The sequence below is a fragment of the Arachis ipaensis genome, chromosome B9, assembly GCF_059453495.1.
Source record: "Arachis ipaensis isolate K30076 ecotype BB chromosome B9, ASM5945349v1, whole genome shotgun sequence".
Taxonomy (NCBI): Eukaryota; Viridiplantae; Streptophyta; class Magnoliopsida; order Fabales; family Fabaceae; genus Arachis; species Arachis ipaensis.
In genome coordinates, this window is record NC_142444.1 from 19052457 (window position 1) to 19064943 (window position 12487).

At 32.7% G+C, this 12487-nt stretch overlaps 1 protein-coding gene across 1 annotated transcript; it reads right to left on the reverse strand.

The window, feature by feature from the left end:
• Nucleotides 1–4137: 4137 nt before the first annotated feature.
• Nucleotides 4138–12420, reverse strand: LOC107618353 (uncharacterized). The gene is made up of 14 exons (XM_016320386.3): nucleotides 12207–12420; nucleotides 11874–12124; nucleotides 10800–10937; nucleotides 10614–10695; nucleotides 10289–10365; nucleotides 9859–9968; nucleotides 8895–9015; nucleotides 7940–8056; nucleotides 7740–7831; nucleotides 6270–6336; nucleotides 6049–6127; nucleotides 5887–5978; nucleotides 5479–5622; nucleotides 4138–4339 (listed from the first exon to the last, which is right to left on the reverse strand). The coding sequence occupies exons 2-14, from the start codon at nucleotides 12096–12098 to the stop codon at nucleotides 4199–4201; spliced, it is 1485 nt and encodes a 494-aa protein (XP_016175872.1). The 5' UTR covers nucleotides 12099–12124; nucleotides 12207–12420; the 3' UTR covers nucleotides 4138–4198.
• Nucleotides 12421–12487: the final 67 nt, after the last annotated feature.

Genomic DNA, 12487 nt, shown 5'->3' on the forward strand with positions numbered 1-12487 from the left:
CAATCCTCCAAAAAAAAAAAAAGTAAAGACTAAGATCTGTTTAATATAAGTTGCTATTTGCTATTATTAGGATGATGTAGATGTTTGTGTTTATTTTAAATTGTAAGTTATAACTTTTGTTGCCATATCCATTTATAGTCATACTTATTAGGTATTATGACATAATATCATGGATGGTTATTTTGGTATATTTAGGTTATGTGACAATATACTAAAATTACCAAAAACTAATGGCTAATGATATATTGTGCTTTTAGATTACATTGATATCTATCAATGTTAGGAGTTAGGAATATTAGTCTATTGAGCAAGTTGAAGCAAAATTCAATGAGTATGCTTCAACTAAAATTACATAATATTATTATTTGCTTCAATAAGTCCCCGCCAAAGCTACACAATCTTAAATTAAGTCCTAAACAATAACACTAGATGCTATGCATTAAAATAATTTCACAATTCATACAATTAACACAACACAAACTTCACAACAGCAGCAAAAAATATTATAAATTCCAACACACTCTAAAATCCTAACTATGTAAATTTTGTTCGGGTTTGCACTCTATTCTATCGTAGTAACTCTAATTTTATCACTCTCTCTTTTATTTTTGACAATTTGCTTTGCACCTTAGTATTTTGTCTTTCTATATCAACACCTTTTAATTTGAAACTAATATTTTCTTTAATCATCTCATCAAGTCATTTGAAGAACTTACAGTACCGTTGTGAAATTTATAAATAATAAACAAAAAAAAAAAATACATAACACAAATATTAAAAATTAAATTCAAATGAATGACTATTTACTTTAAGATAGTAATCCAATTTAATCTAGTTCCACATTCGAACAAGATTGGATAACGTCCACAATTAAGACTCACATACAAAGTAATAATATACATAGGCTTCAGAGTCATAATTAAGACTTTTTTTGCTTTGAGTAAACGCTTTCTGCTTTCATTTTTTAATTTTTTATTTTCAGAATTTTTCTAAAAAAAAAAAATAATAAAATCACTTTTTATTTTAACTTAGTATTTTTTTTTTCTTTTAGAAAATCTTAAACACAAACCCGAATTTCAGTTTTGAAGAATAGAACAATAGAATAACAATTCCATAATGAACCACACTTGTATTCTTAATATATATGACTTTCTTGTAATTAAGAATATATAAACACACACATTATAAAGAAGAAGGTTGGGTCATTAGAATTTATTATTTTCGACCATCAGTTAGTTATCAATATTTAACAGTGTGGGATAAAGTATAATATTAGATTACTAGACTAAGAAAATTGGATTGATAACTAAAAATAATGGATAAAAACAATAAATTCAGATGCTCCTCTATCATTTTTCATATATATATTGTGATCAAGCTAGCTAATCTTGTGTATTATCAGCAGCCAGTGAGACCTTGCTAAGCCTGCTTGGTGATGCTTTGGGATCATTGCCTCTGGCCTTTCTACTTCCATTACGTGGAGTACCGATACAACGGTAAACCGCTCTGTATGCTAGTGATTTCCCGAAGTGACAGTTGTCAAGATGGTTGACGCTTGATGATGGCTGAACAGAATTGTTGTGGATGTTGAAATAGGCAGCTGAAGTTTCAGCATTGTCTTTCTGAGTATCCATTTGCCTCTCTCCTGAATAATACAAGAAGCCAAAATAGAGCTTTGATTGTTGAAGCACATTGGTTAAAATGTCTTATATAGTTAGGAAAAGAAGTTGAGCATAATTTCTTTTAGCTAAAGGAATAATAGAACCCAATCTAGCTCAAGGCCTATAAAGAGAGTAGAGTCTCCTAACAAAGATCTTTTCCATTTCTAGAACTTGAACTTGATTAAATGATTAAAGTATTTATGCTGCCCATGGAGGCATGGATATAGTAGTTAGTGACTCACCTAAAAAAAAATATAAAATAAAATAAAATAAATAAATAAAGTGACTATTTTAACTTAAATGTAATTAAAATTAAAGTTATTTTATTTTATTATTTAATAAAATTTTTTAATTTTAAAAAATAAAATATATTATCAAAATATAAAAAAATATTATTTTAATTTTAATAATATTTGTTAAATGTTATTAAAATTATTTAACCGTTGTAACTATAAAAATTATAAGGTAAATACTACCATACCCTCTCTAAAATAACATGTAAGTTACCCTCTTTGATGTGTCATATTTTAATAGATGTTTATTTATTTTAATTTTTTAGTAGAATTTGTTGGATGACTAATTTATCTAATAAAATAAAAAATAAAAAATTAATTTCGGGTCATTAAAATTTTTTAAAAATTTAACAAAATATTTGAAAAATAATGTTATATATTACTCTTTTATTTTTCACACAAAATCTTTGATTTCCAACAAAAATTAAATAAAAATCCAGACCTTCATAAAAAATAATTACAAACTAACTACATTAATTTTTAAAAAATAAGATATAAATTGTTTCAATTTCTTCCTTTTTTTCATATAATTCGAAACCAAATTGTATAAAATAAATTTTCAAATTTAAAGATCTATTTGACACTATAAACTTTTCAAATTAAAAATTTTTACAGTAACACTAATTTGTGTTTTTATTTTTAATTTGTCACATCAATATTTTAGTTTAGAATTTAGTTAATATAAGAAAATTTTTAAATTAATATTTTAATAAATATATAACAAATGTATTAAAATAAACATCGAATTAGAATATAACACATCAAAGAGGGTAACTTACGTTTTAATTTAGAAAAGATAGGATAGCATTCACCAAATTATAGACACCATAAAATCTACCAAGTATTTATCATCTTGACTAATCCCATGTCATATAAACAAGTCTGAATTTATTTAGCACATTGGTTTAACTTTGGAAATTCTTTGCAAATAGTGACAAGGCCATAGTTAAAGGTGGCAGGAGGCCCACAGAAGAAGAAGAGAGACTTTATGCTTCTTGGAAGCACTTTATCTGGTAGTTTGTAAAACTCAGTGTTATCTTCGACAACAAGAAACCAATTATACCATTTAGGTAGCCATAAAGATGAGAATCATGTTGTTTATTTCCGGAAAGTTCCCAAGAATATTTTGCTTCTGTTGCACACAAAGTGGAAGGCAGGATCACAGGGATTGGATCTCTCTCTCTCTCTCTCTCTCTCTCTCTCTCTCTCATAACTCAAATAATGTTGTTTATTCACTATTTTGTTGATTAATTGTTAAATTTCACAATTAAACTTGATGTCTAATGTCAAGTTTGAATTTGTCCTGGAATTGCCTGGCCTTGTGACGATCAACTGAACCATCAAGCTTCAGTTTTAGCCTAAAGACCCATTTGCAACCCACAGCTTTCTTTCCATTAGGAAGTTTGGTAAGGGTCCAAGTTCTATTAGTCAATTTAGAATTAATAGCCTCCTGCCAACTAGGATCACAGATGACCTCAGCATAGCATTTCGACTCTTTGTGTTTAGGTTGGGAAGTGTGTGTGGTAGATAAAATGGTAGAAGCATCAAGGGGAAGGAGGGGAAAGGGTGATTTTGATTCAAAAAACATAATTGTGGACTGATCAAAAAAATTTGCCAGAAATCAGCTACAATTTTGTGCTCAATTGTCAAATTGTCATCACTAAGGTAATCTCAGGATGTATTGATTATCCATTGTCCATTAAACTGAATAAATTGCATCTTATCCATTAATCTTCTGTCATAGAAAGACTGACGCTATAGACTTCCTTGACTCCTTGTGTTATTTCTAATTTTCTATTATAAATGATAAAACACATATGTGAATGGCGTCTTATCCTCTCTTTCTAAATGAAGTAAATGATTTGTTTAAAAAGAAAAGGAAGAAACAAGAGTTGCTTGGTACAAACTACAAACACAATGTTATCCAACCTTAATGCCATTATCATACAACTCCACAGTAACCGGCATCAACTCCACTATCATTTTTATATTTCCACTTTAACGTATATTTTCTTTCTTTGCAATGTATCTCGATGAAAATAGAAAAAGGGATAAAAAATAAACCCACATTGCCAACTCTAGATTCAAAACGGCTTTTTGTTTAAACATTAATATACAACTTGATGAAATGCCATCCAGACATTTCGAAGGTAAAAGTAGAGAAAGACAATTTTGGCAGGCAATGAGAATAAAAAAAGATATGTACTTGGATAACGATATATAACATATATGTACACGTCACAATCACATTTTTATATATATCCCTTTCTTGTGGAGGAAACCAGCAAAAAGACACCAGAACAAAATCTCCACTATTACAAATGCCATTGTGCCCCACTTTTCTGAATGAAATACGGTCTGTAGTAAAGCTTCTGTGGCGTTAACCTGCATTTTAAAAAAAAAAGAAATAAAATTCCCAATTAACCAACTTTTTAACAAGCAATTCTGGGAAGGTTTAAGAAGTGAAACTAATGCCCTCCCTACTCCAAAAAAAAAAAGCAACTAAAACACTTTTTTTGAGACATGAGAGCTAAAAAAGGACACCAAGGCCTGACAAAAAAACACCAGCCATATCCACTGAAAGAGCATTATCCTTTTCCTACATACTGGGAAAAGGTTGAAAAAATCGAGATTTTACGTGAAATAGGAAAAGTTAATTAAACATGTAAAATATAATTTGTAACAATATTTAAATAAAAAAAATCATTTGACTTAGTAAAAATTTTGTAAAATCGATTATTTTATTTAAAATCATAATATTAAAAGATTTTAAGAGTTAAATCGAGATTCTAGCTACTATACTAGGAACTCAATAATAATAGTAGTAAGATAAGGAACTCTTTTCTAGAATGCTGGATCAGTCTTTGGCAAGGAACTCTAAGGGGTGCTTTGAAAGTTGGCAAAGGTGCCCAATTCTTAGATAACATAGACAGGTATGGCTAATAAATTAAGGGACAGAGATGAATATGAAAGACGTGGAGCAGGTGTTAGATTGGATAGATACGAGGTGCAAAATCAGAATCAAGGCACAAAATTAAGGCACTAGTGTAGACTTATCTGGTATACACGGATGTTTATTCTTACAATGATAAGTCTGCTGTGGTAATAGATTCAAGGGTGACAGTTTTCTGTGTCCTTCTTCCTTGATGGAAATGCCGAAGGGGAATGGAGGAGTACTGGATGGTGTCTATATGAGATCAGATGATGTTGAAGATACTTCCTACTTCCTTTATGGCTCAAATATATAGCAAATGTAAGCTTGAGATACGAATCAGGTGTGTCTTAAGTTTTGCTTGAGGATGCTGTCGGGAGCTGAACTAAGGTGTAGGACACGAGACTAATACGGTGTATTTTTGTGGCTAATACGATGTAATTTTATTTTATATTTACTTTCTGCTGTGAAACTGTTAGGAACCTATAAATTAAATGATCTAATATGATGAAAGTAGATGCATAAAATAAAATCATTTAATATGATGAAAGTAGATGCATAAAGAACTAGCCCAGTGGAAAAGAAACATTACCAAGTTATTTTCAGGAGAACGCCAATAGAAACCCTGGATAAGAGATGGGAAAATGTCACAAGCAGCCAACGCATATACAATAAGAGCATTCATTCCCATCCATTGTAGTAAGACTGTAGGCTTTCTGAAGTTCTCTATGTCCACCTGAAAGAAAAAAAAGTGTTGGGGAAGTTGCAAACTTGAATGATGCTAGAAATCAAGAAAATATCTAGTAACATCTCTATTACATCTTAGAATATCATAAGAGTGTTTTAGGTGTTATCATAGAGTTTATTAGATGATCATTTACCTTTAATCTTTCATGATCTTAAAAGTTATTCTATACTTGGATACAATCAATTACTGGGGATCTGTTTAACTCTCAGTGCATTACAAGTGTCTCTAATCATGACACAAGGAAAAACTTACGATGTAATAGATAGCAGTCAAGACCAAGCCTGATGCTCCGGCAGTGATAAACATGTAGCTTAATGTGTATAATGCTTTTGATAAAGGAATTCCTGAAAAACTTTACAGTTGTTAGAGGAGAATATAACATTGGAATTTTCAGAAATTTCAAATTGTTAGTACCTAAGATCTCCAGAATGTATCCCATTAACAGTAGAGAGAAGGAAAATGTGGACCAAAGAAACACCCTCTGCTTATGGTCCTGCACGGAGAAGATGGTAGTTAATAATACAAAAAAATAGAAATCTACCCAGAGAAACAACTTTTACATCTCCCAACACCATATTACAAGAAAGGTGCAAAAAATGAGAAACCATATATTGTAAAATAACCATAGTCCAAACCTGCAAAAGCACAAGTATGTGCCCAAAGTGCAACCCTATGAAACATGTAATTGTTGCCATCAGTGAACTGGCAGATTTAAGAAAACAAATTAGGAACCAATATATTAATAAGAATGGAAAAGTCAAAATCGACAGATCTTAGGTACTACTAATTTGAAATTTGTAGCGCTGTGAAGGATTTTAATATACAGAAGGATGGAGTAAGAACTTTAGAGAATATAAAGAATTACCTTTTCTGAACAGTACAATTTTAAACCATAAACACATTGATAGACATTTAGTATTCTAGAGAAAAAGAACTCTATCCAACTATGCTCCTTGGAGCTTAAATATGTGTTAAAAATCAGGACAGAATCATATCATATCAAAGAGCATATAATATGATAATTGAGTGGGCCTAACTCACCCCAAAAAGTAACTGAGTGATGTCTGACACTTATAAACTCTCTAGAGAGCATACCCTTGAGAGATGCGGAACTCATAACAAGAACATGACTGCTAACTAAGTCACCCACCCAGGTTCCCCATGGTCCGGGAAGTTCCCACTAGTCCCAACTAACCCCGGCCAGTCTCCAGCAGATCCGGTTGGCCCTGGCATGGCTCTGGAGCCCCAGCTGGTCCTCTTTCCTCTTCAACAGTCTTACATCAACTTTTTGTTCAAGGGTCTTATTTTAACAAGCTTAAAGCTTAGTAAATAATATCTTTTATATGTTCTTGGTGCAGATTATCTATATGCTCAAGCCTGAGGTGGAGTATTAGAAATCACGATAGAATCATATCATACCAAAGAGTACCAAATATGATCTCTTAGAATTATCATTGATATTTATAATTATTTCCTTATTAGTATTAGGGTTTTATTATTATTATTATAGATACTAGTACTCTTCTCGTGTAAAACACATCACATAAGAGTAATATTCTCTTTTATTTGTTGAGTTGCTACTCTACGATATTATTTTCCTGGTTAATCATGGATTTTAACAGTATGGAAGGCCTGGCATTGTTCATATCAAGTAATATTCTTCGTGTGTGTGTAAAATAATGGCAGCTTCAAGAATGTACAATTCAACAAGGACAGAAGACAAATTTGTAATTGATTTATGATAGACTACTTTGGCTTCCCCTAATCCTTATAGCCAACTAAACTCAATAAGATAAGGCTTTGATGTTGTTTCTATGCAATCAAAACCATATTGTTGAAATTGCACAGGTAAAACAGTGGAGTCTTTTTATCCATTAAAAAATTGAAGAATTCCCAATGGGATAAAAGCTAGCATTCCAATACATATATATACACACGTAAACTTATACAGTAATTTTACATTTTATTTTATCCACATTATGACTAACCTACATAATACTCTCTCTTTTTGGTGCAAATAAAATTCACAACCACAATTATACATTGCTAAAGGGGATGGATGGGTTGAATAAAAAATGGATAAAGAAGGTACTGGTTTTTTTTACCTCAAAATGCCCTCTGGATCAAATGGTGCCAGGCACCATCCAGGTGAATTTGGAGGCAATGGTCCGTAGTCAGGAGAATTAACACTGCACTCCTAAAAATGAAAAGGTGGTCCATAATAAGATCATATGATGGATATAACCAGTGAACCTTGTGTGCCAGTAAATTTAACACATAAGTTATCTGAGAGAAAGTAAACAACCTTTGTTCTTTGGTACACAGGACGCTGATACATATGATGTTCACCAAGAATTAATCTATCAATATATCCCACTGCATTACATGGAGGATCAAGACTTCCCCTCACTTCACAATGAACCTGGTAAATTGTGTTGCAATTTTATTCTCCAAAATGACATTTCAAAAAAGAAAGGATTTTAAGAATAAATGGAAAAATTGAGAACCGTAATAGGTAAAGCATGAAAAGAAATACCAATTTTTATAATGTCTACTTTAGGCATCATGAATATCACTCTATTATCATTCTCTTACTCCAGTAATTAATAATTAAGAAGTCATGGATTAGACAGAGAAATGTTCCATGATCTTTGGAACCACAAAGTTGAGGTTTGTAGGCCATCCAGCACTAACCACTTGATTGTTTAGGCTAACTGTCATGCTGTGTTTGGTCAATATTTCAATTCCCCAAATGAAGTAACAAACAGTAGTGTGTGTCACAAAGTAGTAGTGCTTATGTGTTTATATGGCCGTTACCCATTCCTGTAATATAGTAATAATATTTTATAAACAGTATACATTCACATGAATATTTGTACTGATTAACCAAGTTATGTAACAGTAGACTGTATGTAATTTGAAACAACACACAACAATTCTAAGCCGGTTGATCTATAAGAATATACACCGGGTTTAAGGGAAAGAGTAAGGACCAAAAAATACATCTTAACATAATAACAGAATTATCTTTTAAGAAATTGGGGGATGGGGAGTTTTATAAATTATACAACAGAAACATGTTCCACAAAGAAAGGATTTAAGCAATAAGAATAAATTATATGCTGACTTCATCAACTGTATAGAATGCATCATATGGTTATTTGCATGAGAAACATACATAAAAGTTAAAACAATAGCCAAGAAAAGCCATTATATGTCTTTCAGCATTCAATGAAGGTCAGAGAAACATGGCAACTCACATCTTGAATGATAGAACCACGACTAGACCAAACCAAGTTAGACTGTTCAAATTTCCAATTTGGAACATAGAGACCATAGAGCAAGCAAAGATACACCAAGCAGAGTAAGAGAGAAAACATCCTGAAAAGAAATAAAACGAGAAGACTTAGTCAGTTAACACCAAAGAATGTCATAACACTAAGAAAAGTGACGTCCACCGAAGAGTAATTTAACTCAAGGAAAAGTGTTACAACAAAAGAATATCATACAGAAGGCTTCCATCAATAGTTAACGACAAGGAATGTTACAGAAAATTTTGGACACAAGGCTGCACATTTAGGAAAGGTGAGGTGGTAGATTGTAGATAACCACATTATTTTTGCTAAAAATGGAAAAACATACATTTAAGCAAGTTCAGGGATCAATCTGCACTTTTCCAAAACGAAAGGCATAAAGTGCAGATAGCTTATAGTTTACAGGGTTAAAGTGCCTTATCTATAAAGGTTATGAAGTTGGCTTGACAACATGAAGGATTCTCAACTAGTTGCCTCAATCTTCCAAAAAGTTCACCTCCAATGAAATGTAGGAATAAAATCACAAGGTTGTAAAGATGGCAACATGTGAAGTTTGGCGTATCTTTTTATCTCTAGAGATTATAATCCAATTCATAGAAAAATTTACAGAAAAAATAGAAACCACATGACAGGAGTGTTCATTAACATGAGAATGTCATAAATTTAAGGACATTGTAGAACCCCAAATAATAAAAGATCATTTCATGACTCACATCAACATTTGGGCATAGCATCACTATGTGATGAGAATTGGTGCGGAAAAACTCATAGAAGAATGCAACCACAATATAAGAAACTCGTAAAGAAACACGGCATTAATAGATGTATTTGGCAGCAACAGCAAAGATAAAAACTGTATTTTGCCATGATCACAATTTCAAAGTATCTAACACTAGAAAAATGAACTAACCACTGAATACAGTATTTCCTTGCAAATGCTACAGGTGAGTCAACCAAAACATTATTATTCAAAAGCCATATCTCTGACAGTGAGGCCAAGCAATATCCAATAGATATCCTCTGCATATCATACAAAGAAATTGGTGTTAATTTGTAGAGTCATAAATAAACTGATTGCCACCTTCTCACTTGATTATTTTCTCGGTTATGAAAATTTGCCCCTGATTATGAAAATTTGCTTAACAGAGCAGCATCGAGACCAAAAATTATCATCAGCACAAAGTAAATCACAGGGAAAATATCATGTATAATTACAACAATAATATCAAACATTAAATTATAAATTAATAACCCAAAGTTACAGAACAAAAGTACAAAACAAGACAAAAACTAGTTAAGCTAAGCATCATGGATATCTCTACTTTGCTAGTTGCAACTACCTGTAGTACACCAAGCCAGCGTATCTTGCTCAAATCAACTCCATATGTTAAATTGCCCCGCCCATGGAAATAGCCGCCTATAAATAAATTTCAGAATGAAAGATCAAAGAAACAGTTAACAGTTGCATAATTTTGAAAATCTAAATGGTCAATCAACTAACAAAGTATGAGTGATTTATCCATCTACACTGATATCAAAACCATGGATTTATTTCACTATAAAAAACAAAGTGGCACATAAGTATACAGGTGAATTCAATATGTCATGCTTCACTTGGCTGCAAAACAAAGGCAATGGCAACGGCAATAAGGCAGGGGAACATACCTTGTAGCAGCAGCCCCAAAATGAAAAGCTTAATCGTCCTAATTATCACTTTTTTTGTGGCATTTGGTTTGCTAGAGACTTTCTGACAGACAGGCAAAAGGAGAAAATAATTATAACAATGTTCAAGATACTCTTTAATTATATACAAAAGATTAGGGTCTACCATAACTTCCCAAAATCCCATACCTTGAATACCAGACCAATTGAAACTCCTACCCCAAAGAGAAAAAATGGCATTACAAAATCTGCAAGTGTTACCCCAAACCAGGGAGAATGATTCAAAGATGGGAAAGCTCCTCCAACATCATCAACTAAGATCATTAACTGCATGATAAATGAAGTCATACTTTAGAGGGAAACACAAACACATAGTAAGGCAAGTGAAGTTTATGGAACTTTAATTTCACTCGTTATATATAGTATATATTATATATATAGTAATAACAATTGTAAATCCATGGGATAAGTACAAATTTAACAAAAAATGTAATGTAATGAAATGTTTGGATGTGGATCCTAAAGTGCAGATATATGGGTATTATGCTGGTAATTGCACTTTGCTCTCCAAAGTTATCTTCCAACTCACCCCAAAACCTAATAGCATTTCCATAAAAGGTTAAAAACATAACCTAGCATATAGGTGGCGCATAAGCTAACCAAGTAGACAAAGCTAAGGGCAGGGAAGGGAGATAGTTGTCCACCGGATGCAATGACTAAACCCTTCGCCGCGGGCCATCTACCTAGGACAAAAGGCTGGCCAAGGATGCTTTCCATGCATAAGAGCATCTTCAATGGTCGGTTTCAGTTTAATTTCATTTTGGGTACTACAAAATGCAACATCAGTATTTGTAGGAGCACATGTCATAAATAGTCATTTGAGACTAAATGTGAGATCTATCACTCCAATGTTTAGTTCCAATTCATTTTAAACTTTATACAAGGTAGTAAAACCGTCTCTCCAAAGTGAGATTAATTTCATTTTGCCAATCATCTCCAATACAAAAACACTTCATTGAAGTTGCTCTAAGGCAGGGTTTGAACTCACTACCACGTGGTGGTATTAGATTAGTTTGACCCTCCCAAAACCAACCAAATAAAACAAATAAATTAGGCTCCGTTTTACACTCATAATCCCATAAAAGACGAGACAGTAATGAGGAATCGAATCAAATTGCAGTAAAATTGCTAAAGCAGTGGATATTTTCACTCTCCCGCTTTTCAGTTATTGAAGCAATCTCAGAAGAAGAAGTGAGAACAAACCGCGACGGTAAGACCACGGAAGACATCGAGAGAAGCGAGGCGTTGGTTGGGTATAACCTTAGCATGAGCATCCATATGCTTATCTGGAAAGGGAATGATGGTGTCTTCTTCTTCATTTTGATGATCAATGAGAATTGAGGAATGATGGTGATGATTTAGAAGAAGAGGTGCTTCTTGCTCTTCTGCAACCGCAACTTCTGTTAGGTTCTGGTTCTCAGTTGACATTCCTTGACTCACCAGTCACCAGTGCACTGAAATAGCGAAATTAATTGAAGCTCTGAAACAGTGAGGGCAACAAAGAAAAGAACGCACAGAAGAGGAGAAGTGAGGAACCTGAGAGTGCAAGGAGGAGAACGGAGGGCGACTAGCGAAGCTGTCACGGCGACGGCGATGAACGCAAAGACGACTACAGCCTTGTTTGTTTGGATCAAAGAGACGCGGAAGGAGGTAGGAAAACAGTGAAAACTGAAAAATAACGTTGTTTCGGTTCGAACTCGGATGTAAATTAGTCGGAACTCGGGAGAAATGAAAAAAAAGGTGAGAGTCTGAGAGATGGGATTGGTTATTTCAACTTTAGTAATTATCCAAATCAATTCTTAAAATTTTAAAGAGTA

Excerpts from the sequence above, each read along its gene's own strand:
- LOC107618353 (XM_016320386.3), bottom strand. The coding sequence starts at position 12,098 with ATGTCAACTGAGAACCAGAACCTAACAGAAGTTGCGGTTGCAGAAGAG. Across the intron at positions 10,938-11,873 it reads TCCGTGGTCTTACCGTCGCG|TTAATGATCTTAGTTGATGA; the intron begins GTTTGTTCTCAC and ends TTTATCATGCAG. Across the intron at positions 10,366-10,613 it reads TTTGGGGCTGCTGCTACAAG|GCGGCTATTTCCATGGGCGG; the intron begins GTATGTTCCCCT and ends ATTTATTTATAG.